This window comes from Myiozetetes cayanensis, unplaced genomic scaffold (assembly GCF_022539395.1).
Source record: "Myiozetetes cayanensis isolate MyiCay16 unplaced genomic scaffold, myiCay2020 scf12, whole genome shotgun sequence".
NCBI lineage: Eukaryota > Metazoa > Chordata > Aves > Passeriformes > Tyrannidae > Myiozetetes > Myiozetetes cayanensis.
Window position 1 is genome coordinate 3,633,492 of NW_026086826.1, and position 24,539 is coordinate 3,658,030.

The 24,539-nt window shown below is 60.4% G+C and overlaps 4 protein-coding genes across 7 annotated transcripts in view; 3 read left to right on the forward strand and 1 right to left on the reverse strand.

Annotated features, from left to right (window-relative positions):
* Positions 1 to 5,877, forward strand: part of IPO13 (importin 13) — a 30,665-nt gene extending 24,788 nt beyond the window's left edge. Inside the window, exons 16-20 of one of the 3 annotated variants that reach the window (XM_050306465.1) lie at positions 4,391 to 4,457; positions 4,631 to 4,689; positions 4,814 to 4,903; positions 5,059 to 5,240; positions 5,344 to 5,877. In XM_050306465.1, the coding sequence (XP_050162422.1) occupies positions 4,391 to 4,457; positions 4,631 to 4,689; positions 4,814 to 4,903; positions 5,059 to 5,240; positions 5,344 to 5,443 (498 nt within the window). In that variant the 3' untranslated portion in view covers positions 5,444 to 5,877. Of the gene's footprint in view, positions 1 to 4,390; positions 4,458 to 4,630; positions 4,690 to 4,813; positions 4,904 to 5,058; positions 5,241 to 5,343 lie in introns of those variants that run through there. The other 2 variants (XM_050306466.1, XR_007627676.1) reach the window with 2 other exon arrangements.
* A 477-nt stretch (positions 5,878 to 6,354) lies between these two features.
* On the reverse strand, positions 6,355 to 8,788 carry DPH2 (diphthamide biosynthesis 2). Its single transcript, XM_050306469.1, is given in 7 exon segments — positions 6,355 to 6,913; positions 7,008 to 7,193; positions 7,314 to 7,820; positions 7,823 to 7,951; positions 8,099 to 8,319; positions 8,444 to 8,556; positions 8,642 to 8,788. Coding segments are annotated over 7 exon segments (1,434 nt in total). The 3' UTR covers positions 6,355 to 6,782.
* Positions 8,789 to 8,977: 189 nt separating this feature from the next.
* On the forward strand, positions 8,978 to 14,996 carry ATP6V0B (ATPase H+ transporting V0 subunit b). The gene is made up of 8 exons (XM_050306486.1): positions 8,978 to 9,121; positions 11,575 to 11,623; positions 12,068 to 12,151; positions 12,591 to 12,668; positions 13,245 to 13,314; positions 13,647 to 13,698; positions 14,112 to 14,302; positions 14,672 to 14,996. Exons 1-8 carry the CDS (start codon positions 9,055 to 9,057, stop codon positions 14,696 to 14,698), a joined length of 618 nt encoding a protein of 205 aa, XP_050162443.1. The 5' UTR covers positions 8,978 to 9,054; the 3' UTR covers positions 14,699 to 14,996.
* A 2,540-nt stretch (positions 14,997 to 17,536) lies between these two features.
* Positions 17,537 to 24,219, forward strand: B4GALT2 (beta-1,4-galactosyltransferase 2). Of its 2 annotated transcripts, none has more exons than XM_050306482.1 (7): positions 17,537 to 17,703; positions 19,983 to 20,369; positions 20,727 to 20,962; positions 21,040 to 21,230; positions 21,500 to 21,622; positions 22,658 to 22,762; positions 22,911 to 24,219. In XM_050306482.1, exons 2-7 carry the CDS (start codon positions 20,054 to 20,056, stop codon positions 23,059 to 23,061), a joined length of 1,122 nt encoding a protein of 373 aa, XP_050162439.1. In that variant the 5' UTR covers positions 17,537 to 17,703; positions 19,983 to 20,053; the 3' UTR covers positions 23,062 to 24,219. The 2 variants fall into 2 exon arrangements, with proteins under 2 accessions (XP_050162439.1, XP_050162438.1); XM_050306481.1 differs by lacking the exon at positions 17,537 to 17,703 and adding an exon at positions 19,322 to 19,476.
* Positions 24,220 to 24,539: the final 320 nt, after the last annotated feature.

Sequence of the window (24,539 nt, forward strand, 5' to 3'; positions counted from 1 at the left end):
CTTGAAAGGACTTAACAAGCCTGTTGCTCTTGGAGGGTAGGTAAAGGTGATCCTGCTGGGGTATAGGGCATCAGGTGACTCTGAGAGACTCTTCCAGGGCTACTTGTTTCTTTAGAAAGTGTTGAGTTTCTCTCTGGCTTGGGGTCCTCCTCTGTGTCTGGACACAGCATATTTGTGCTTTCTTGGAGAGAAAAGGACAACCATGCTGCACTTCTATGGGGTGTGCTGTGAGACCGAACACCAGCCATCCTGGCTGCTGGGAAGCTGTTAACTCACTGTCCTCATGGGCAGGATCTGCAGGCAATGCTGGGGCAGTGTGCTGGCAGCTGGCTCTGTCTCCTGTGTGTGGATCTCCAGACAGCCTGAATCCTTCAGAGGCACTCCTGCAGAAGCAGCTCAGAGGCTCCTACCTCTGTGGCTTCTCGGTCTTGGATCACTGCGAGACATCTGACATCATGCTGCCAGCCCGACACCACCCACTCAAGACCTGTTGTTTTCCTGGGCTTTTTATTCCAGCAACTACACAGAGACCAAAGGATCTCATCCCTGTCGTCTCTCTTCACGTGTAGGACTCAGGGTTTCTTCTTCTTCCCTGGGCCGCCCCTCCTCACAGACTCATGATCTGGTGAGGTGCTTTGAAGCCCATCAGGAATTGGCCTTGCCATCCCTGACTGACTCCTTGCTCTCAGGACTCCAAGAGCTGTCTGATGGCAGAGGTGGGTCCAGCCTATCCTCTTCCAGAGGACCATTCCCTGCAGTGATGCTGTTGAGCATTTGTAGATCTGAGGATCTGCAGATCTTTTCAGATCTGATTTTCGCACGATGAGGGCTGTGTTTTCATCCCAGCCTGCTCTGCCTGCAGACCCTTTGGCAAAGTAATGCATGTTCCAGAGCAGCAGCAAGTTTGGACCCAAGAGTTTGTCAAGGTGGAGACTTTCCCACTTCCCTGACCATCTCTTTTCATGGTTGATCTGCTTGGTGGAAGGAGAACCTGTTTCAAATTTGTCTCATTCTTCCAGACAGGCAGGCAGTTTTTTTGTCCTCTCTGCCGGAAAGTACTCTCTTTACCTTCTTATAAGTCAGGAGAAGCTCCTGCCTCATGATACCTTCACATCAGTCCTCTGTCACCAGCTCACAGGGAGCCACTTCTGTGTGTGACAGGATTCCTGCTGACTTTATCTTTGGGCTTGGTGGGACTGCCCAGTTGGTGCAGCTGATCCTTTTGCCACAGCGTTAATTGTCAACCCACTCTTGATCATGGCTGGCTAATCACAAAAGCATGCTGGCTTAAAACAAATGTCTTACAGATGCCAAAGACAAACAAAGTTATCTCACTACTTGAAGCTAAGGATAAAATAACCAGCCTGCCATAAGACTGCATGGAACAGTGCCAGCATCCTTTGCGATGAGATTGTCCTCAGCTGCTCCCTACCCGCCTCCGCTGGGATCCGTGTGGAGCATCGCTGCTGCAGTGCCCGAGGGGAGCGTCCCATCCCACCTGGAGGGCTGTGAGGCTCAGTTCCACCCATGCAGCCAGAGCAGCAGTGCCCAGGACCACAAAGCCCATGGTGGCTGGGGCTTGCGCCCAGATCTGCACTGGCAAAACCAGGCGGGTTCTCGTGTTTGGGAGCTTTCCTCCTCTCCCTGGCTGGCAGGTATCACTTCTGTGTGTGCTCCTGGTTGCAGGTAGGATTTTGGGACTCTTCAGCCTGCCTTCCCACTAGGGCTACAGGCACAACAACTCTGCCCCACCAGGCCTTCCTCGCTGGTACAGACCTTTGGAGCACTTTGGTGGCTTCCCCTGACAGATCCCTGGGGCAGGCTGGACGAGTGGGGCCTCACCAAGCAGAAGATGCAGGAATGACCTTCTGTGATGGCAGGCAGTGCCTGGCCAGGCAGAGCCAGCATCATCCCCCACTTCTCTCCCTTCTTGGTCCAGGCTTCATGCAGCACTCCTTGAGCTCTCCACCAAAGCTGCTCCAGCCAGCCTCAGAGAGCCCCGTGGAGGACATTGGTTCAGCATCCCCTTGCTGAGGCTGACTGCTCCTGCCTGGCCAACCTTACGTGCCCTTTTCAAAGCAGGAGGCTCTGCTGTGCCAGGTGTGTGATCTGGGAAGAGGTTGGTCGTACTGGACACAATGGCTTGATCTGTGTTCTGGAGAGCTGCAGGAACTGGACAGTGGAGTCCCCACTGTCCCGTCTGCAAGGTTTGGTGTCCTTTCCATGCCTGTCTGACTATGAAGAGATGGGCACAGAAGAGCCTGTTCTGAAGACCTCTCTGAGGATCTCCCAGTTGCTGTGGAGAAGAACCCAACATTCCCTCTGTGCCAGCCTGCAGGAGAGTTCTTATTGGAGAGCCAGTGCCTGTCTCTGCAGTGGCTGCTCATGCAGAGGATGTTGGGGGGGATTCTGAAAAGATTTAAAGACCTCTCTCCATCCCAGTAGATGTGATCGGAGCTGCTCTGGCAAGAGAGAGGGCAGATGGGCTGGCAGTAGGAGCTCCCAGAGTTGGAGCATGCTTCCTGGTGCTAGGAAAGAGGACCTACCTGGTGCTGCTTTCTTATGGGAGGAGCTCCACAGGCCCCATCTTGGCGAGGTTGGTAAAAAGCATCTCTCTTTACAATAGACATGTGTATGTGCCCAGGTCTGCACTGGGCTTGCACTCTGTGCAAGGTGTCCTATGGGAAGGAGCCCTCCCAGTCCTTGGCATGCTTTTCCCCATGGCACTGACGGAGTGAGGAGCAGATGCTGCAGTGAGTCCACAGGAGAGCTTGGGGGGCAGTGCCCATGGCACGTCTGGTTTGGCTGGGAGAAGCACACTGCAGGTAGGTGGCAACCTGAGCACACTGGAAGACTCTTGTGCCAAATGGAGCACTCAGAGCGTGCAGGACTCGGGTTAAACCAGCCCTGTGGATGGGCAGGGTAGAGGAACCTCCAGCTGGGTGGTATCACAGGAGACAGCTGCCCTGGAGCAGCATGATACTGGGGGAGAGGCTTGTGGTGCCTGCTCTGGAGCCCACAGCAGGGTCCCAGCAGGGGTAGTCTCCATGGCTAAAAACTACACCATCTCTTGCAAGTGTTTGTCCTGTATGAGGGCAGCTGGGCAGCAGCAGCCTCGATGACTGGATGAGTTTCTAAACCATTGCCCAGCCAGTCTCTCGCCTTCTGATGTTGGTGCCAGCCTGTATATACACACACAGGTATAACATGGCCCCTGATCGCCCCAGGAAGCTCCAGCAGGGAAGCAGTTCCCTGTGATTGTGCCTTCTCCGCCTGGTACAGCGATGCCTGCGGTGCTGAAACCTGAGTCCTCTCTTGCGGTGTGTGATACCAAAGGTCAAAAAGGAGATGAGGTCACCCTCAAACCTGCTCCTCAGCTTCTTGGTTTCCAGCATTTTAACTGGGCAGGTGGCTGTGGACTTTCCTTGAAGAAGAAAGGGTGGGAAATAAGTGTGTTTTGCGCCAAGTGGAGGCCACGGGGGCAGATGACTGTGTTCTGCTGGCTGAAAGCGCTGCCTGCCCTGGTATCCTGCTCTCTGAGCTCCAGGTACAGGGCAGGGCTGCTCCAGTGCTGTGTCTGCTGTCCCTGCAGCTGCAGTGACAGCAGGGCAGGAGGCATGGATGCCATCCCCAGTGTTTTCTTGCAGCAGAGGGTATGGTGGTCAGGGCATGCATGTGGCTGCCTGGTATAGCAGGGCTCACTGAGGCAGGTTGGAAACCCTTCCCATGGAGCGGAAGGTGCAGACTGAAACATTTCCACCCAGTGCCAGCACCAGGGGGACCAACTCACTGCACAAGGTGCCACAGCTCAGGGTGTCTCAGCAGCAGTGCCTGACCCCCACAGAGGCTGGTGGAATCACTGTGTGGCATTAACAAAAACAAAGCTTTCCTGGTCTCAGACTTTGCTGCTCAGGAACTGCCAAGGAACATTGGCATCTCAGTGTCATCTGGTCCAGTCTGGGGCTACTGCTTGAACCAGTTGCTGTGACCCCCAGGGATGGCAGCATCTTCAAGAGGAGAGGAGCAAACCACACAGGTGGCTGGTCTCTGCTGAGCCCCACATGGCTGCCCTTGTCCTGGGAGCAGCTGCCTGGTCTGCTCTGGTGGGACAGGAGCCCTCTGTGTCCGAGTGTTTGTGTGGACACCACTGTGGCACCTTTCCTCAGGTCCTGGGCAAACTGCCTGGGTGTTTGAATGACATTCTCTTAGGGGGGAAGGGGTGGGTGGAGTGATGGTTTCCTGCTGTAGTGTGTGAATCTGCTGTTTGCTGTGGGTGTGCCCAGGTAAGTGTGTGTCCAGGCAGAGGCTGGCTGGGGCACTGAGTTCCTCGGAGGCTTCCTGGCTGCCTCTGCAGCACTGTGTTCATGCTGCCTGTCTGTGTGCCTTGCAGGCTCTGAAAAGGAAGCCAGACCTCTTCCTGTGTAGCAACCTGGATGTCAAAGCAGTGTTTCAGTGTGGTGAGTACCACGAGCAGTGGGCGTGTGCTCCAGATCACTCTGAGGAGAAGCCAGCCTGCTTGCCCTGTGGAGCTGGGTACAAACCAGCCAAGGGCTGGGGACTGCAGGGCTGATTTGGGATGGTGAGGGAGTTGGTTTTTTTGGCTGCTAACCTGAGCGATTTTTGCCTGCAGGTGTCCTTTCACTCAAGTTTCCTGAGGCCCCAACGGTCAAATCATCCTGTGGCTTTTTTGTGAGTATTGTGGCACTGTGCAGTCCTCTCTTGAGAGCTGGGAGGGCAGGAGTGGGGCTGAGGTTGGGCAGAGGTGCTGCAGTGTGGTGCTTGTGCTGGCACTGAGCAGGCCTCTGTGTTGCAGACGGAGCTGCTGCCCCGCTGTGGAGAGATCGCCCCGGTGGGACAGGTCGTGCAGGAGAACGGCAAAGTGCTGCTGCAGGCAGTGCTGGAGGTGAGAGACACCGGGACCACGGGCTCCCTGGGCAGCTCTGGGCTTTATTCCTGAGCAGCACCTGCTGAGCCAAGGGCAGAGAGCCCAGCAGCATCTGGGTGGGAGCAGGGAGGGCAACACTGGGGGCTCAGCGTGTTCTGTTTGCTCTGTGGCAGGGAATTGGTGGCCAGGCTTCCCGCAGCCTCATGGATCACTTTGCAGAAATCCTCTTTGCCTTGAACAAGCACTGCTTCAGCCTCCTGAGCGTCTGGATCAAGGAGGCCATGCAGCAGGATGGCTTCCCCTCGGCCCGCGTCACTCCAGAGCAGAAGGAAAACTTCAGCCAGCAGATCCTCAGGTTCGTGTGCCGCTTGCCCCAGTGGCTGTGGTGGGAATGACCCCCCCTGCATGGCCTGGTGCATCCCTCCTGCTTCACGTCTGTCCCCCTCCCTCTGTCTTAGCAGAGAGCGTGTGAACAAGCGGCGAGTGAAGGAGATGGTGAAGGAGTTCACCTTGTTGTGCCGAGGGCTGCACGGTACGGAGTACACAGCAGACTACTGAGCACCTGGCCAGGACCGCGGACAATTTGCCTGGACCAGCTCTTCCCCACAAGGAAGCCCCCCCCACCCCCCGCCCTGCTGCAGTACGGCTCATAGAATAACCCTCCACCTACAATTAACCCACTCGGGACGCTCCTCAGCTAGATTTGGTGGCCGCATCTCGGTGTCAGCATCTTTGTTTCCCCCAGCATGCTCCCTCCTCGCAGGGGACCGGAGTGCCGGCTGCAGGAGGCGGTGGTGGGGCAGGGGAGGCCTGGGCAGGACTGCCCCACACCCGGGCTACCAGCCCTTCCCCAGCCCGTGCCCCGTGGCGGGGAGGCTGCCCCGTGCCTGCAGCAGTGGCTGGCTGGGCGGGGGGGACTTGCCCCCTGCTCGTTTGTACGTGTGGTTGGGAGGGGGGAGGCCCTGCACCTAATTATATTAAGAATATTTCTATGTTGTGGCTGTCATTATTGCAGTGCCCAGACTTTGCCTGCCCCTTGACTCTGGGGAAGAGCTCAGCAGAGGGGGTTAAATCAAGGCTGAGATGTCTCAACGCCTCCCTGGCTTCAGGAGGGATGGCAAGAAACAATCTGTCCTGCTTGCCATGCTCTCCTGCCTGACATGGAGCAGAAACAGTCCTGCCCCCTATAAGAGGGGGGAACTACACCCCTGCCAAATACAGGATTCTCCCCCTAGCAAAGGATGTGTGTGCCCTATTCCCCTTCATCACAGCAAAGGAGGGGCTTGCTCATGCTTGGAGCCCTCCTGCCCTTGCCTCAGTGCCCCAGCCCAGCCTGTGCTCTCATTCCTGGGGGGTCCTAGGTCTGGTTTTCTGGTCCCTCAGGCTGATTCTAGCCTGTACACAGAGCTGTGCTCCCCAAGTGGTCACCATAATCTGTTTTATCAGTCTGGGACAGCTGGTATTACCCATCTGTGCTCCTCAGCCCATATTTTATTTTAAAAAATTGTTCACTTGCAAGTCCTCTTCAGTTCAGCTTCAGTTAGCAGCAGCAGCCCACAAAGGCCTCAAGTCATGGTATTGTCAGGTCTTGCAAAGCTGTGACCTTTCCATATAGGGCCAAAGCTGCCCTGGACCAGGAATCCTTTGGAGGCCAGGTCTGGGACCCATATCTGGCCCTGCTGCTGCCCTGGCCATGAGCCTCAGGGTGCCACAGGCATTCCCAAACACACGTGCGACTTCTGCTCTCCCACTGCAGTACAAATGACCCAAGGCTGCATCCAGCACAAGGCCAGCTGGCAGCAGCTCCGGGCCCCTGAGGGTCTAACACCCAGCGGCAGGCAATGTCCGGGCCCCCACCCGGCCCCGCTCCTGGCTCGGTGCTGATGCTGCTGCCAGATCAGGGTTGCTCACACCCTTCGTCCTCATAGGCAATGGCAATCCCTCGCCGGCCCTGCACAGCCTTGGACACGGGTGTCTGTCCCAGCTGCTGCTCCAGGCCCCGCCAGCTGCGGGACTCCAGGAAGGAGGCTGGGAGGAGAGAGAAAGGGAATGGTTACCGGGAGCAGGGAGGCAGCGCTGCCCTTGCACCAGGGCTCGGCCCCAGCACGAAACCGACACAAACCAGCAGGGCTGATCTCCGCAAGGGCCTGTGTCTGGTCCCTGCAGGCCAGGGCGGTGCTGGGGGGCGGCTGGGAGGCCGGGGGGTCGCAGAGGTGGGCAGCTCTCATCTCTCCCGTGATCAGCGAGACATCGGGAATGGCCTCTGCCGCAGGAATGGCCGGTGGGAGCTCCACGTGCGCACAGGCACCTGCCAGAAAACGGTAACGTTAGCCTGGTGATAGGTCTGTCCTGGAGCTGCCCCTGCACACAGGGCAGCTGGGCAGGATGCACTCTGGAGGGCACTGGGCAGCTGGTCTGCAGCTGTTACCCGGCAGTAGGTCTTGGAAGTCTGTGAGGTAGTTCCCTGTCCACTCTCGGGCCGGGTTACAGGCCAGCTCCAGCTCGTAGGGGGTCACCACAGGCCGGTAGAAGTCACTGGAGTCCAGGAGGGAGTTCTGAGCGCAGGCCACCAGGACGAAGATGTCCACCTCTGGGAAGTTGGCCAGCTTGGCAGGGTTGGGCTTCCCCACGGCCAGGGTGTAGCCGCGTTTGCCGGCGCGGCGCAGCAGCTCCCGCAGGCGCTGCAGCAGGGCCAGGTACCCCGCCACGCCCAGGGTGCCCACCAGGACCCCCACCACGCGCGCGTCCCGCGCCCGCTCCACCAGGTACAGGCGGCGCATCAGCGCCCGGTTCACGTTGAGGGTCTCGCGGCGGCCGCGGCCCGTGGTGGGGTCAAAGGAGCTGAAGGGGCAGCGGTTCCAGGTCAGCATGAAGCTGGTGAGGGCCAGGCCCTCGGCCCCCACGTAGAACATGGCGCAGTCCTGCAGCCCCCCGGAGCCTCCACCGGGAACCGGCGGCCAAACCTGCGCTCCTCCCCGGGCAGCGCCGGGGCGGGAGGGTCCCCACAGTCCAGCCTGGAGAAGGTGACGTTGGGATACTCGGGGCACAACTGCTGCTCCAGCTCGCCTGAAGGGAGAGAGAGGAGAGAGAACTAAACACGGCCACAAGTGCCGAGCCGCAGAAGGTGGGACAGAGCAGGGGAGAGGAAAGGACAGAGATCAAGGCTGCCAGTGCCTGTGCCAGAGCGCGCTCCTCCCCGCCCTGGGCACTCACCCATCGCATGTGCATAGATCACGTCGCAAAGCACCACGACGCGGCTCTGGCGCTCGGGGTAGAGCTCCCGGAATGCCTCCGCGCAGCGCCCGACGTCCAGCGGCTGCCGCCCGAAGATGTGCAGCACCGGCAGCTTTTGGCAGGGGCTGAGGCAGGCCGGGCCGTAGTGCAGCACCGCCTCGGCGCCCGCGTGCTCGGCGGCCACTTCGTCCACGCAGCAGCTGCGGGGACAGCCCGGTGTCAGACGGGCTCTGCAGCACCTGGAGCTCTCCCTCTTCCCCGGCACCGCTGTCCCTTCAGCCCCGCTCCCGCCCGCCCGGGACAGCCCCCGCGGCCCCCACCGACCTGCCGTACGTGGTGTCTCCTAGCACGAACATCTCGGCCCCCGTCGCCGCCTCCATCCGGGCCGCCACCGCCGCCGCGTCCGCCAGGAGCTCGTCGGGGAACTGGAGGGCGACCTGGGGTGGGGGGTGGTAAAGAAGGTGAGGGACCGGGGAGCAGGCACCGGGAAAGGGGCGGCGCGCGGCCCTGCTCCACCCTCACCTTGCGGAACCCGCCGTCCCGCACGAAGGCGGCGGCCCGGCCCGTCTCGTAGAAGGCGTCAAGGTCGCCCCGCGGTGCCGCCGCCGCCGCCGGGCGCAGCTCCCGCCGCAGCGCGGCCTCCCCATCGCTGCTGAAGGCGGCGGCCATGGCGGCACGCGGCGCCCGCTTCCTGGCTGCGGCGCGGCCTCGGCCAATGGGAGCGCGGCGCCGAGCTCGGAAACCCCGCCCCCTGGAGCGGGGAGCCAATGGGAAGAGTGCGCTTGTCGCGGTGCCTCATGGTCTGTGTAGTTCTGCCGCGTCCGCCGGCTCAGGCAGCCAATGAGCGAGCGCGGCGGCGCCGGTGCCGTCACGGCGGTCCCGCGGTCACGTGACCCGGCCCTGCCGCCCTGCCCGGTGTCGGTGCCGCCGCCGCCATGACCGGGCTCGCCCTGCTCTACTCGGGGCTCGGCCTCGCCTTCTGGACCACCCTGCTGGGCGTCGGTCAGCTCCGGGCCGCGGGAAGGGGCGCGGGGCCGCACTGTGCCGTGCGGCGGGAGGGGCTGGTGCGGGGAGTCGGTGCGGCGGGGAAAAGGAACGGGGAGGTCGGGAGGTTGTCAGGGCCCTGAGGTTGCCGAGCTGCTCCCCGCGGCACCCGGAGCGCTGGTGGGGGGCTGGCCAGGCCGGGCGCCGCGCCGAGCTGCTCCCCCGGAGGGCTCGGGCCCCGGCAGGGCCGCGCCGCTCTCGGTCGCTGCTGGATGTGCCGCGTCCAGCGCTCCGAGCCCGCCTGGCCCGGGCAGCCGATGCGCTTCGCTCCGTGTGCGGGGGAGCAGCAAGGTGCTGGGGCTGTGTCCGGCACAGGCAGGCGAGGGGAGGGGAAGGCAGCAGCTTGGCTCTCCAGACTGTGGCAGTTTTGCTGTCTCTTGGATGGAGAGAGCGCCTTGCTTTGCCCGGCTGTGGCACTGTTAGGGAGCCTGTGGGTTTGTCGGGGTGGCTGTGGAGCTGGTGCGTGGCCCCGCTGCAGGTCGTGGCAGCTCTGCTGTCGGTGGCCTAGGGCTAGCAGGTAGGTTTTGTGCTGGGACTGCTTGGTTATTTCCTCTTTCAGCACAGACCAAAGTGGCCACAAGCCGGGCAGAGGCTGGGGAGGCCTTGTCTCCCCCTCAGTGTTCGAGTGAGGGGAGAGAACGAGTCAGAAGTGAAGGATGTCTCACTCCCTCGTGTTTGCAGGGCCTGGTGAACCCAGTGTGGTCCCAGGGCTACCTCACTGGGCTCTCTGAATCATGTGGCTCACACCAGCACAGATGGACACTGTGACCATGAGACTGTTGGAAAATCTTCCGAGCTGAGCCCAGATGCTCTCAACTTCCTCTGCCCTCCTGCAGTCCCTTTTTGAGGAAGACATGAGCAGGAAACGGTCTTGCTTCTTGCAGTGTTGCATCAGTGCCTCTTTGTGCTTTCTGTCTTTGTCCTAAGCCCTGATTTGATCCTCCAGTCCTGCTGCCCTCTCCTTTCTGTCCTTCTGGCTGCAGAGCTGGAAGCCTGAGTTCACAGGGAAGTCTCCTTCACCCTGTTTCTTTTGCATACGGATCTAAGGCTACACCTGCTCTCAGAGGGACTGAAGGTGCTCTGAGGATCTGCCCTGAGCTGGTTGTAGCCCTTCTTTACTGCTTCTTGGGAGCGGAGGCAGCTGAGGCTGGCTGGGTTCAGTTCTTGCTCTGCCAGCCAAGCAGCAAAGCCAAAACACAAGTCACAGGCTGTGTCACCGTAGAAATCATCCCTGAAGGTTGCCAGGGCTGGGCTGTGCCCTCTCTCTGTCCTCCCTGGCCATGGTGGCACCGTTCCTCATCCGTGTGTGTCGCTGCAAGGGAGGGGAGCGCCCCAATTCTGCGGGCAGAAAGAGCAGACCAGCAGTGCCGCCTCCCGTTTTGGGGCTGGCTGGCTTGTCTGGCAGTGCCTGTGTGCTCTGGTGAGGGAGGTGCTGAGCCCCAGGTTGGACATGGAGGGGCTTTAGCACACAGGAATGATGGGGACATCCCTGCTGCGAGGGTCTCCCTGCCCTGCAGCGCCAAGGCCTCCCGGTGGGATGAGTTGTCCTGCAGGTCTTGCCAGTGCTCAGGATAGGGCTCCTCCAACCTGGGTCCACGTTGCCATCCAGGCTGCAGCTCCAGGGTTGAAGGGAGCAGTGGGACACGTGCAGTGACCTCTTTGCTGCATTCAGGCACTTCAGGAGTCTCCCATTTCCTCTTTTCCTGGCCGTACGCAGGATCAGCGTCACACAGACACTGGCTCCAGCCAGATATGGCAGAGCCATCCCTTCACCCTCTGTATCTGGCATGGAGCAGATGCTGCCTGAGCTTATCTGTTCCTTAGGGCCAGGTCACCCTCTCTTTTCCAGCAAAGAGCAAGTGTCTCTCCGGGTGTGCAGCCGTGTTTCCCGCTCATGAGCTCAGAGCCAGGCAGGGTTTATGGGTGGGTTTCACACCTCTGCATGTGCCTGGGCTGTGCAGGGATGTCAGGTGGGACTCCCAGCTAGAGTTCCATGTGGGAGAGGAGCACTCAGGGTACAGTGCTCCCTGCTTTCCTGGGTTTCTCAGGTGTACGCTTTGGTGTCTCCTGCCTCTGTTGGTGTACAAATTTGTCTGGAAATCACTAACCCTGGGGGAAACGCAGAGGACAGGAGTCATGTCCTGAACCCACACCCTTGGAAAGGAGGTGCTGGGGGTAGCTGGAGCTTCTGGTGTTGATGGACTCCTGGGGAGCAGCACAGCCCCTGGGGGACTTGGAGGGGACACCCTGCCCCACAGCTCTGCATGCCAGTCTTCCCAGTAACCCTTCTGCATGCTGTGCTGTGCTCCTGGGCCTCTGCACCGGGGCTTTGTAGGTCAGGGAGGAAGCAGCAGCACCAGGCTGGTAGCTGGTGCCTCTCTGAAGGTTTCCATGTTGTTCTTGCTTTCCAGGGATCTGCTACACAATATTTGACCTGGGCTTCCGCTTTGATGTGGCCTGGTGAGTTCCCTGTAAATATGGGCGTCCTCGGGGCTGTGTGAGGAGCGGGCGGTGCTGGCAGTGCCTCCAGGGGAACAGTGAGCCATGGGCAGCTCATCACAGGAGCTACAGTGAGCAGGGCCTCTGGAGGTGGGATAGATACAGCCCACGTGTCCATGTGGCTGGCTCCATACAGGGTCCTGGTGCAGCCATCACTGTCCTGCCCTCCACATCTCCCAGCCCAGGCCTCCACTTCACAGTGAGGGTTTGGGAGGAAGATCTTGATCCATGCAGGTGTGAGGCTCCTGTGTTGCTGCCTGGTAGAGGCTCTCATGTCCCAATGTCTGGGTTCCCAGCCCATCTTGAGCTGTGTAATTCGGTGGAGGGGTGTCTGTTTTGGGGCTGTATGGTATGACTACAGGGGCTCAGCTTGTGTGCTAACTCGGGACACTTTTTCTTCTCCAGGTTTCTGACCGAGACCTCACCTTTCATGTGGTCCAACCTGGGCATTGGCTTGGCCATCTCCCTGTCTGTGGTGGGAGCTGCCTGGTGAGTGGAACTGATTCTTCAGCATTCTCCCGCTGTCCCACCTCAGTAGCTGTGTCTACACTGCAGTTTTCCCACAGCAGAGCAGGGGTGGAACAATCTGCACATGCAGGGCTGTGGGTCACCAGAGGGGCTGGATTGCTGGGTCCCTGGGGGGTCTGGGTGGACCACCTTGCAGGCAGCAGTGTCAGTGGAAAGACAGGAGAGTCTCTGGAAGCTGTACCCCTGCCCAGGCTGTCCCGTGGTGGCTCTTGTGCCCCAGCAGTTCTGCTGGTGTAGGTGATGGAGCTTGGGACCTCTTGTACCCTGGGGGTGGCTGGGCCAGCTCCGCAGTGTCCCCCAGCTGCATGCCCAGTTCTTTGCTCAATTGGAAGATCCTGGTTTCCCTGTAGAATTCTTCTGTGAGTGCCAGGACTTCACCAACCACCCTTGTCTGCCACAGGGGGATTTACATCACAGGCTCCAGCATCATTGGTGGTGGAGTCAAAGCCCCTCGGATCAAAACGAAGAACCTGGTCAGGTAAGCACAGACCTGGGGTTAGTGCTCATGCTGCACCTGAGTGGGGCAGGTCCCAAGCCAAGGCAGAGGCTTCTGTTCAATGTCTGCTGGGTTCTGCTGGCAGACCATTCCTTGCTGAGCTGCTGATGCTGTTTGCTTTCAAAACAAAGAGCCCTAAAGGAGCCAGAGTGCTGCTTTGAAGAGTCACTGTGTGATATCACACAGTGAATGAGCCCACTGTGTTCAAAACAAACACCCTGAGATCACACTTCCCAACCAGACAAGGGTTCTCCTTGCACAACCCTTCCCCAGGGAGCAGAAAGGGACTGGCAGAGGGCAGGGCTCCCTGGTCTGCTTCCCACAGGGCATTCCCAGCTTACTCAGGTGCCATAGCACAACCAGCACCCAGCTTTTGTGTTTGGCAGCTCCCCTTTGTTTGAGAGGAAAGAAGTGGGTAGGCTGCACTGCCTTTCTGCTTTCCCATGTGGCTGTGGAGGGGTCTGGCTGCTGGCTGGCTGGGCATGAAGTGCCAGGGGCTGCTTGGAGTGGGGTGTTTCCCCTGGGACACTGTGCTCAGGCTTTGCCTTTCTCCCACAGCATCATCTTCTGCGAGGCTGTGGCCATCTACGGGATCATCATGGCAATTGTCATCAGTAACATGGCTGAGGTATGGGAGCAGCTGGGCTGCCCTGCCAGCCCTGTGCCAGCCTCGGGGCCATGGTGGGGATGGGCAGCTGGGCATGGGCAAGGGTTGTGAGTGGTGGCCCTGTGGGGACTTTGGACACTCTTGTGGCTTTGGGAGCTCCTGGACTGGTGGTGATCCTTATCCATGCTGAGTGTGTTGGGGGAACACACACAAGGGAGATGTCATGAAGCCATCCAGGGACATGGAGTCAGGGCTGTGGCCAAAATATGGCTGCCTCATGTTATACTGGGGACAAGTATCTCTCCCAGACAGCACAGACTTGTTGCTAACCCAGGTCCTGTGCTTTCTCTCAGCCTTTCACTGCAGTCATCCCAGAAGAGATTGGAGCCAGGAACTACCATGCAGGTAAGGACTGCTGGATCTCTGGTGCCATCACTGTGAGCACTGTCTCACCCTGACTGCCACCTTCTGACCGACCTGTGGCCTGCTGCAGGTGTCTGAAGGACATGTGACTCTTCTGCTAAGAGGCAGCTTTTTAGTTACCTTCTCGAGGTGCTTCTGCACCCTACTGGTCTGTGCTGCCCAGCAGCAGCAGCACTGCTCCTCCCCTGGGTGGCAGCAGGTTGCTGTCCTTGCTGGCCCAACACTGTGGGAGCCCAGACACACCCCGGAACAGTCCTGCTCCCAAAACAGGAGGACAGTGCTGGGGCTTGGAAGCTCTAGGTCTTCTGTCACCTCGAGGCAGAGCTGCAGAAGCATGCCCTGGGTGCAAGTGGAAGGGGCTTGCCCCGTGCTCTTGCAGTGTTCCTCTCTCACAGGTTTCTCCATGTTTGGGGCTGGTCTGACCGTGGGCTTGTGCAATCTCTTCTGCGGGGTCTGTGTGGGCATCGTGGGCAGCGGGGCTGCCCTGGCTGATGCCCAGAATGCCAGCCTCTTCGTCAAGATCCTGATTGTGGAGATCTTTGGCAGTGCCATAGGGCTCTTTGGGGTCATCGTTGCTATCCTGCAGGTACGTGTCTCGTGAGGCCACCAAGCTTATTGTGAGCATAAGGTGCCTGTCACCTGCATGCTCTCTAGCTCCAGGGGGGCACACCTGGGCTTCAGCACCATCTCCTGCATTGGGATGGGGAGGCTGCTCGCAAGGTATGGGGTGGCACAGCTCTCCCCACAGCATACTGTGTCTATTTGCAGCAGCATGAACCCCTTTGATGGCCCCTCTGAGCAACTGTCACCTTGGGTGCACCTTGTGTGATGCTCATGTCTTACCAGTGGGCTTGATAAGCTGTTTGCAGCTTCTGAACGGTCCTTGCTTGGGTGGGACTGGGGTGCTGGGCTAGGGTTTGTGGGCCACAGCCTAACCTCTTGTCTTTCTTTCTAGACATCTAAAGTAAAAATGGGCAACTGAGCCCTGTCGAACCCAGTCTGTTCCAGCCCGCCCCAAGAGGTTCTGTATATACTTATTTAATGTTTCTCTACGTGATTGGGGCGGGAGGTGCCTGGCGGCAGGAGCGGGAGCCCGACTGCGTAGAGCCCCGTCCCGCAGATCCATCGGCCCCTCGGAAAAAAGCAAATTTCTCTGTGTGAATCCTGCTCCCAGCAGCCTGGCCCAGCCTGTGGGGCCTGCTGCTGCCCGTCCCCGGTGTGTTTAGAATCAACCACCAGTGCAATTCTGTGTCAGTGAAATAAATATGGTTCTCGTCCAAGGACACATCTCTTCCTCTGCCCTGTGCTTGCTGGAGAGGCTTGCAGAAAGCGAGTGCTGGTTTGGGCTGCCCCCTATGCTCAGAGATTCCTCTCTGTGCCTCTGGCAAAATCTCTGCCCTGCTGCAGGAGCCTGGTGGTGTCCTCCCTGTGTGGGGTTAATCCTGCTGCCTGCTCACCCTGCAAGAGCTGTCCCGGCTGGGCTGTGGGAACACGGAGCTGTTCCTTGCTGCCTGGAGCGGGTATGAGGCTGCTGGAGCAGGCAGCAGGCACACTCCTAGCAGCCCCATGTGAGACGTGTTGGAGGCAGAAAGAAAGGGTTCTTTGGGCCTTTTGGCTCCCATCCACGTAGTTTAGGACAGGTGGGGTGTACATGGTGTCTGTAGCCCTGCTGTGCAGCTGGGAGCGCCAGAGGGGCAGAGGAGCAAAGCTTTTGAGCCTTCAGAGGCTGTTCTCCTGTGTGACTGTTGGCTGGGTGCTGGGGCTCCAGTCTGCAGTGCCCCAGTCCCAGGGGGCCCTGGCAGAGGTCTTGGGGTGGGGACACTTTGTGCTGGCTCTGTTCCCTCTCCCTGGCTGTGGTGAATACAGCCTGGGGAAGCCAAGCCGGCTGCGGACAGCTGGACCTGTAGCTCATCTGCTGCTTGGGGGAAGGGAAGAAAAAGGTCTTGCTCTGCTCCCAGTACCCCTTTGTAGGGAAAGCATTGATCTCCCAATGCTGTGCTGAAGCAGATGCACACCTGGAGCTGCCCATCTCTCTTATCCCAGGGGTGCCACAGTGTGGCTGCTCGAGCCTGCTGATTCTTGCCCTTGGACGAGGGCAGCTGCCTCTGCTTGTCCCCTCTGAGGTCTGCTGGTCTCCTGTCTCTGCTCCACATTGTCCCATGCGTTTTGGGAACAGCAGCATATTTCAGCCCTGCATGCATGACGATTGCTGGGGCAAACAAAGCCACTGGCTCCTGCTAGCTGTGCTGGCATCCCCTGCAGCTGGAGGCTGTCACAGAGCAATGTGTGCCCTGTGTAGTGGCAGGACACAAACTGGGCTCTGCCTGGTTGAAAGAAAGGGTGTCAGGTGTGGGCAGAGTTTTGCTTGTCCGGCATTAGGGCTGTACTCCATTGGTGCTGCTGCAGGCCAGAGACATCTGAAGCCCCTGGGAGCTGCAGGGCTATCTCATCAGACCCATGCCAAGCTCAGGAAGGAGACACCTGGGGTTGGAGAGCCTGTGCTGGTGGTAGAGAAGCTGCGTTATGGATTAATCATCTTCCTGGCTAACAGCCATCTTGAAAGGCTCACCCATTTGTCTTTCAGAGATGGACCTCGCCCTGCCCTGCCCTGCCATGATAGAAATCCATCTGCTGAAAAATGTCCCTCCCTGAGGTGCTTTGCTGCCCTCCAAATCCTACCTGTGTGTATCACAGCTTTGGGAGGGGAATGGGCTCCAGACTTGCCCACATGCCCCTTTGTAATGACACGAGACCCTCCAGGGCTGGTGTCAGGGTGGCCCGTCTCCCATAGCTACCAGTGATAAGGCCAGCATGCCCCGTGCTTCCTTGTTCTAGCTGTGTGTGCGTGGGTTCAAGGACTTTGACCTAAACTCCTGCTGCTCAAGCACAGAGAAGAAGCTCGAGTGGGGCTCCAGGATCTTGCACCTTGTGTTGTTTAGAAGCAGCAGCAGCTGGAGTTGAAAGGTATTTGGATAACCGTATGTTAGTAGTGATGTGGAAAACACCAACTGCCGAGAAACAAGAGCTGGAGACAGAAGCTTTCAGCATGGCTTCCTTGCAAAGGCGGAGTAGGACTGGGCATTACTCCGCTCTCAGCCGCAAGTCTGTCTGCCAAAGGGAGCTGAAAGGAGCGTCTGAAGGAAGACGAAAAGCCCTCGCTTCGGTGAGTAGCCAGGCATGGGGCAGGGAGAGGCCTCGGGGTTGGGGCTGCTCTGACTGGGCACATATGCCGGGAATGGGGGTGGGGAGGTGGGAAGAAGGGAAAGGCTGTGGACAGCACAAGAACTACTCGTGGTGGGCCAAACTTGTGGTGGGACCAGACCAAGATCTTTCAGTGATGCCGTTGTGGGAGGGAGAGTGAGATTCCCAGCGTTTCCTAGCAATGAAACATAGAAAGGGTGGTGTGTGTGGGGGGGGGAAAGAGCCACAGATAGGTTGCAACGGACGCGGAGCCAGCACCAACGGGCGGGAGCGCGGCAGTCGCCGCAGGTGGGTCGGTGGAAGCGCTGCCTTCCCGGCACCGCGGAGCAGGGCAGGAAGAAAGGCCGAGATACCCTGTCCCTGCATCCCGGGGGTGTGCTCGGAGGGTCCGCCGTGCCGCGCTCGGCGCCAAGGGCCGAGCATCCCGGGGCGGAGCGGGAGGCACCGCGCACCCCCCGGGGGGTATCTGCCCCTCCCGGGACCCGCGCCCATGAGCCCCGGTGCCTGCGGGACTGCCCTCCCCGCCCGGCGGCTCCGGGGCGGGCGGTGGTGGCGGCGGCCCCGCCCGGTGCGGCGGCGGCGGGCGGAGCCGGCGTGCGGGAGCGGCCCCGTCTCCCTGCGGCTCTCGGCGGTGCGGCGGCCCGGCCGGCTGGGCCCCCCGCAGCCCCGGGCATGGGAGCCCGCGGGCCGGCGGCCGGGGCTGGAGGAGGAAGAGGAGGAAGAGAAGGAGGCGGCGGCGGGGGCCGCTGACCGGCGCCGGGGCGGCGCGGCAGCCCCGAGGCCGCGGTGAGTGGAGCGGCGCGGGCAGGCCTGGCCGGGCGGGGGAGGCCCGGGATGCGACCCCGGGGGGATGCGATCCCGGCCACTGATGGGTGGCACCGCCCCGGCTCGGGGAAAAAAGCCTCATTTTGAGATTCTCATTTTTTTAAAATAAGTTCTTGCATGTGTCGGGGGAAAATTAAGGGGGCGGGGGGGGACTGTTAGTTGTGCTGAATGCGGCCCCTCGCCCCGCTTTTGGCCAGGAGGTGGCCACCTTTGCTGGCACCGGGGCCATCGGCTCCCGCCGTGCCTCTCTTCTCCCAGCCCTGGGATGTCTTGTGGGAAGAAGGATGGAGTCCATAGAGATGAGCATCCCCTCCAAAGGGAGCATCACCAGCCCCACGGTGTGTGCCGCACCCGCATGAATCCGGCATCAATCCCTGGGGACCAGCTCCCCGGCCCCAGGTTGCTTTTGGCCTCTCACACCCTGCAAAGATGCTGCGGTGGGGGGAGATGACATCATATTTCATAACCCCCTCCTTAGCGGATGTTTCTAAGCCCACTCATGTTCGTGGTGTCCTGTGGCCACCGTTCGATGGAGTGCTTTGCTTTTGTTCCTGTCGAGCGTCGCTCTCCACTTGCCTCGTGGGCCGCCCTGCCAAAGGGCCCCTAAAACCTGCTCTGATTTTTACCGATCTCCTCCTCATCTGGTTGTTGAGGCACTGCCGCTCTGTATGTTGCAAGGGGTTTTGGGGAGGGTTTCTGCAGGTGCTGGGGCAGGTAGGTCCCTACATCAAGGGCTGTGCAGAGTGACAGGGCACCATGACCAGGAGAAAGTTCGGGGGATAACAGCAAAACCAGCTTTTCTCCAGAGGACAACTTTCTAGAAAGGACCTGGGTGAGGGGTTGGGCTGCTGACACATGTCAGGAGACCCCGAGCAATGGGTGCACTGCTCTGCATCCTGTGGAGAGATGGTGGGCACAGTTGGGGCACTGGGCTCAGAGCCTTTACCAGCACTTCCCTGCCTGGGATGGGCTCCTTTCAGCACCCTGCTGCCTGACAGGGTCAGCCCTGCGACTGGGAGAGGGCACCCCGGAGTAGGGCTGAGCGAAGGATCTTGCTTTGCATCTCAGCTTCGATCTCCGCTCCCAGCCAGTGTGTCTATCGCTGCTGGCTTAGTGCCTTGCGGCTCCCCAGGGGGCCCCACTGGACAGGGCTGGCAGCTGCCACTGGCTGGTCTCAGGCCCTAGGCTGGTTGCCAGCGCCCTTGAGTCCTATCTGTGCTCCTGAAGGGGTCCTGCTGCATATCCCCAGCCACTGGGGTCCCCCTGGGGCCCTGCAGTGGCACTGGCCTGTCCCAAGGTCCCCAGGTCCTTGTGAACCTCTGTGCCTGTCCCTTGTGATCGCCTTGTCCTGTCCTAGCGGCTTCCCTGAGAGTGGGGACTAGGGGGCAGGGATCAGGGCAGGAGCTGGGGTGAATGGCTGTGCTGCAGCCCAAGCTCTGGCAGTGGCAGGGCTGGGAAGGGCCTCGTCTGGGACTCTACAGTGACCGTCCCAGCTGGTTTCCCAGCAGGGCTCTGGCCCAGCTCCAGGTGTCGTGTGGGAGATAAGGGGACCCTGACTCCTGGCAGTTCCCAGTGTCCCAGGGGGCCTCGCCACCGCCAGCAGCAGGAGGAGAGGGGATCTGCGCTGCTGACTGTAAGCTGGACCCCCCTGGACATGGCCAGGAACCGTGACTCTGGGGGGCTGGGACGTCCTGCTTGGCTCGGCTTGGTGTCAGCTGCGCAGCTGCTCTCCCGGTGGGTGCCCCAAGGACGGCCCCTGCCAGCATGACTGTCACTGCTGGCCCCGCTTTGGTGCCGCTGCTGGGCTCTAGCACTGTGGGGAGGGAGCAGAAAGGGGAACAGGGGAATAGGGCACCTCAGAAAGGAGTGACTGGTGGGCAGACCTGTTCTCTTGGGCCATCCCAGGCTGGCCCATGTTTTAGGAGAGCGTGACCTTCTCCAAGGGCCCAGCCTCCATGGAGGCTCTTTGTGGAGGTGTCCCCATATGCTGCCTGGGTGGGGAAAAGGAAAGGCGAGTGAGTCTGTCCTGTCCTGGTCTTGGCCTAGGAAAGCAAGGAGGAGACTTGCTGTGTGGGGCTGAGGACCTGTTGTGTTTTCAGGGCTGTGCCTTCAGAGAAGGGGCCCAAGTGCAGCATTCCCCCTTCACCTCTGCATCAGGCTTGTGCTGCTGCCCAGGTGTCATTTGGGCTGGGGTTGGGGGCTCAGGCTCATGCTGTTCTGAGCATGGGGTTTCTTGACAGGACCAGAACCGTGGCTGGAGCCGCCCCCCTGCCCCACTAAGCGCACATGTCCGCCTACCCGTGCCCAGAAGATGACCAGGCTGCTCTTGGGGGTGACCCTGGAAAGGATTTGCAAGGCCGTGCTGCTGCTCTGCCTGCTCCACTTTGTCATCATCATGATCCTCTATTTCGACGTCTACGCGCAGCACCTGGACTTCTTCAGCCGCTTCAACGCCAGGAACACCTCGCGCGCCCACCCCTTCTCCAACTCCTCCCGCCCCAACGGCACCGTTCCCAGCTACGGGCCGGCCGGTGCTGAGGCCCCATCCCCCAGCACCAAGCCCAGCACCAACCAGTCAGCCACTGAGAAGCCCTTGCAGCCCTGCCAGGAGACACCTCCTGGTTTAGGTGAGACATGTGGGTGAGCACTGGGGGTGAATCTGGGCTCTGACTCCGAGCATAGGGCTGAGGTGGGTGCCCATGGATTATCCCCTGGACCCTGGACATGGCTTCTTGGTGGTCCCCAGTGGTGAAGCAGTGGAGAACGCCCAGCCTGGAACTGGTACCGGGACAGCTGGTTTCAGGTTTTGTTAGCCCAGTCTCTCTGCCCCTGTTTAGGAACGGTTTTGGGTGTCCTCTGTCCTCGTCAGTGCCGGTTCCCCTTGCAGGTCCCCTTCACTGTTTGCTTTACCAGCCTGGGTGGGAGCAGCAGGTGACCATGACCCTGACCATGTCCTGATCATCGCCCTGCCCTCCCTCTTGCAGTTGGGCGCCTGCTCATTGAGTTCAGCTCTCCCATGAGCATGGAGCGAGTGCAGCGGGAGAACCCTGACGTGCGCCCGGGCGGCAAGTACACCCCGCCAGACTGCCTGCCCCGGCAGAAGGTGGCCATCCTCATCCCCTTCCGGCACCGCGAGCACCACCTCAAGTACTGGCTGCACTACCTGCACCCCATCCTGCGCCGGCAGAAGGTGGCTTACGGCGTCTACATCATCAACCAGGTGAGGGGGATGCAGGGGCGAGGGGGTGGCAGGGCTGGGTGAGGGGCAAGCAGGCATTGCTGAGCTCTGCCCTGCAGTTCGGTGAGGACACCTTCAACCGGGCCAAGCTGCTCAACGTGGGGTTCATGGAGGCGCTCAAGGACGACGAGGAGTATGACTGCTTCATTTTCAGCGACGTGGACCTCATCCCCATGGACGATCGCAACCTCTACCGCTGCTACGAGCAGCCGCGGCACTTTGCCGTTGGCATGGACAAGTTTGGGTTCAGGTGGGTGCTCTGGGGAGCTGGGGTGGTTTTGCCCACTCAGGGCTGGGGTATCTCACTGGGATGACATTGGGGCCACCAACCTGGATCATCACCTGGGGCACATATGAAGTCACTGGCTCAAATTGTGGACCTGGGATGGGAGAGGGTACAGAGCTCTGGGTAGGAGCGTGGCACAGGAAACTGCTGGTGCTTGTACCTGGGGGTCCCCATGGGGCTGACCTCCATCCTTGCCTGTCCCCTGGGCTGACCTGTTTGCTGTCAACCTACAGGCTGCCCTATGCTGGCTACTTTGGTGGTGTCTCTGGGCTAAGCAAGTCCCAGTTCCTGAAGATCAATGGCTTTCCCAATGAGTACTGGGGCTGGGGAGGAGAGGATGATGACATCTTTAACCGGTAGGTGTCAACCCCTTGACAGCACTGGCCAGCTGGGGTGTACCAGGGCTCCCCACCAAGGTTCCTGGTTTTGCGGGGAATGTGTAATGGGCTGTGCTACGTGTCAGGGAGGGATTGAATTACCCTCCAACTTTAGGGTTGATGACCCTCATGGATGGAACTGGCCTCTCCTAGGGTGTTGGGGGGCTGTGGGGCACCCCTCTACCCTTCTTGTGGCTGAATCTCCCCCCAGCACGGTATGAGGTTGCACCAGTGGGATGGTGTGCCTGTGAGCTCTGCTCCAGACCAGGGCTGGCATGCTAAATATGGGTGCATCCAGGGCTGAGATGAAAAAGTTGGAAGCATCTCAGTGGTGGCCGTGCAGCAGCCTCACAGTCATTCCTGCCAGCAGCCGGCAGGCAGCAGCACAGCCGCGTGCAGAGCCCAGATGAATCCCCCCACACACCCCCTGCGTTGGATGCCAGAGCTGGGCAGTGGCCACCTCATCTCCCTGGGGCTGCCCAGGGGAGCTGCGTGCAGCCAGTGGTGCATAACTCGCCTGTAGTGACCAGACGAGCAAAACACCCTGTGGGTGCCGTGGACACACGGCACGGTTGTGATTCCCACACAAGGTGGGCTCGGCGTGGGGGACGAGTGGTGTGTGGAGCCCTGGAAGAGATTCAGGCAGCCCTTGATGTGAGAGGAGGGCTCTGAGGGAAGGGCTAGGCAGCGGCATTTGGGGAATGTAAAGGGCAGGGGCCGCAGAGGGAGGAAGGGATGGATGGCTGCACAGGGATGGCTGCCTGTGTGCAGCACGGGCTGACCACAGCTACTGGGAGTGGCGCTTTGGGCACGGTCTGCCGTGGGGCATGTGGCACCCTTGGTCATGACACTGGCCTGGGTGGGGCCTGGCTTTGCTCATCTCGGCTTGGCACAGCTTTGTTTAACCAGGGACAGGTTTATTTGGCCTGGGGTCTGACCCTGGAGGTCTCTGGGCTGGGGAATGTCCCACCCTGGCGCCCGCACACTGATTCCCCCCCTGCTCCCGGCCCCCAGCATCTCCCTGAACGGCATGAAGGTGTCGAGGCCCGACATCCGCATTGGGAGGTACCGCATGATTAAGCATGAACGTGACAAACACAACGAGCCCAACCCGCAGAGGTGAGTGAGCCACAGGGGCTGGGGCAGTCGGGACGCTGGGCGATCGATCACTGGGCTCCCCCGCTCTGCTCACCCCCGCAGAGGTCTGGCACTGCTGGCACTGTGGCAAGACATGCCCCCATCCTCATCCTGCTCCTCTCTCCACCAGATTCACCAAGATCCAGAACACCAAAATGACGATGAAGCGGGACGGGATCAGCTCGCTGCAGTACCGGCTGGTGGAGATCTCACGCCAGCCCATGTACACCAACATCACGGTGGAGATCGGCAGGCCACTGCCCCGCCTGGCCCGCGGCTAGTGCTCCTGTCACTGGGAGCTCCTGTGCCCAGGCTGGCTGGGCACAGTGGGTTTTGCCCCAGCTCAAGAGTCAGGACTGGACAGGGATGTTTTCTGCCTACTCTGCTGCCTTCTGGAGACGGCTGCCCCCCAGCCGGCCCCTCAGTCCCCAGGATTTCTGTCCCCCCCATCCCCACGAGTGTGTTTGCAGGACCCCTGCCCCATACGTGGTGTGTTGGCGGACGAGCCCGGCTGCCCTGTGAGCAGTTCCCGGCACAGAGGGAGGGGGCAGCCCCAGGCCTGGCAAGGAGCCCCTAGCTCGTGCCAGCTCCTGCCTGCACCATGGGCGGGGAGGGTGAGATCCCACTGCTCTGTGAGAGCCGGGGATCCCCACCAGCGCTGTGAGAAGCGGGGTGCAGGCTTCCCCCTTTGCCGGCGCTGGAGCCTCTGCTGCCCCAGCTGGGGATGGGAGCAGCCCAGGCCCCCCAAACAAGCAGGCAGGATCAGGGCGAGGTTGCTGCCCTGGCTGGGCGTTGCCCACGCTGCTGGGCATGCAGACGTGGCTCGCTGTCTTCCTCTGCTTTAGTCTGGTGCTTAGAGCCGGGCCCCGTCTCAGCTCTGCCAAACAGAGACCTCTGGTTAGCAAATGTCCCTCGCTGTGCCTCAGTTTCCCCAGGGCTGGGGGGATGGTGGCTGTATCCCATCCCCCTTCTCCAAAGGCAGGTGCTGTGTGTGTGTGTGTGCAGCCCCTGCCTGCACCTGCCCTCACCTGCCCTCCCCGCTTTGGCGGGGGGGAATAGGGCTCATTTGAACCCCGCAGCCCCTCTTGTTGGGGGCTGGTGCAGCCTCCCTCTAGCAGGGAGGGGATCTTCCCCCTTGGAATCTCCCCTTGTCTGCCTTACCCCTTTCAGGCCAGGGGCAGGGGGGCTGCAGGCAGGAGCAGCTGGGGCATGCAGGGCAGGAGCCCTGTGCCCCTCCATGGGACTGGGAGCCCCGGCACCCCTGACACCCCACGGGGCGCTGGGAGCAGTGGGGTTGGGAGCAGGACAGCATGCCAGGGTGTGGGGGCACCGGCAACTTTTGTACATTTGAGTGTCTGACCCTTTTTTCAGCGTACGTTGAATGCAGCGTTCGGTCGTAGAGACCGGGGGTTTTGTATTTAATAAAAGTTTGAAAAGTTGGCGGGGTTTGTGGGGCCGGTGGGGGAAAATCACCACGGGGTGGGGCAGTGGGATTTAGGGGATGGGGAGAGCAGCCTTGTTTGCCACCTCCAGCTGCAGGCTGGAAAGCAGAGCCCCTGCCTCACCCTGCCCACCCTTGGAGACCCCCCCAACTCACTCAGCGCTGGAGGAGCCTCACAAGTTGCTCAGCCTCTGCTAGGGCAAAGTGCCCAGGGCATGTACAGGGCAAAATCAGCTCCCCTCACTGTGCCATGGACACTTGCTGCCCTCCCCTTTCTTTGGGGACAGTGCTCTCTCCCAGCAGGAATAAGCCCCTGTA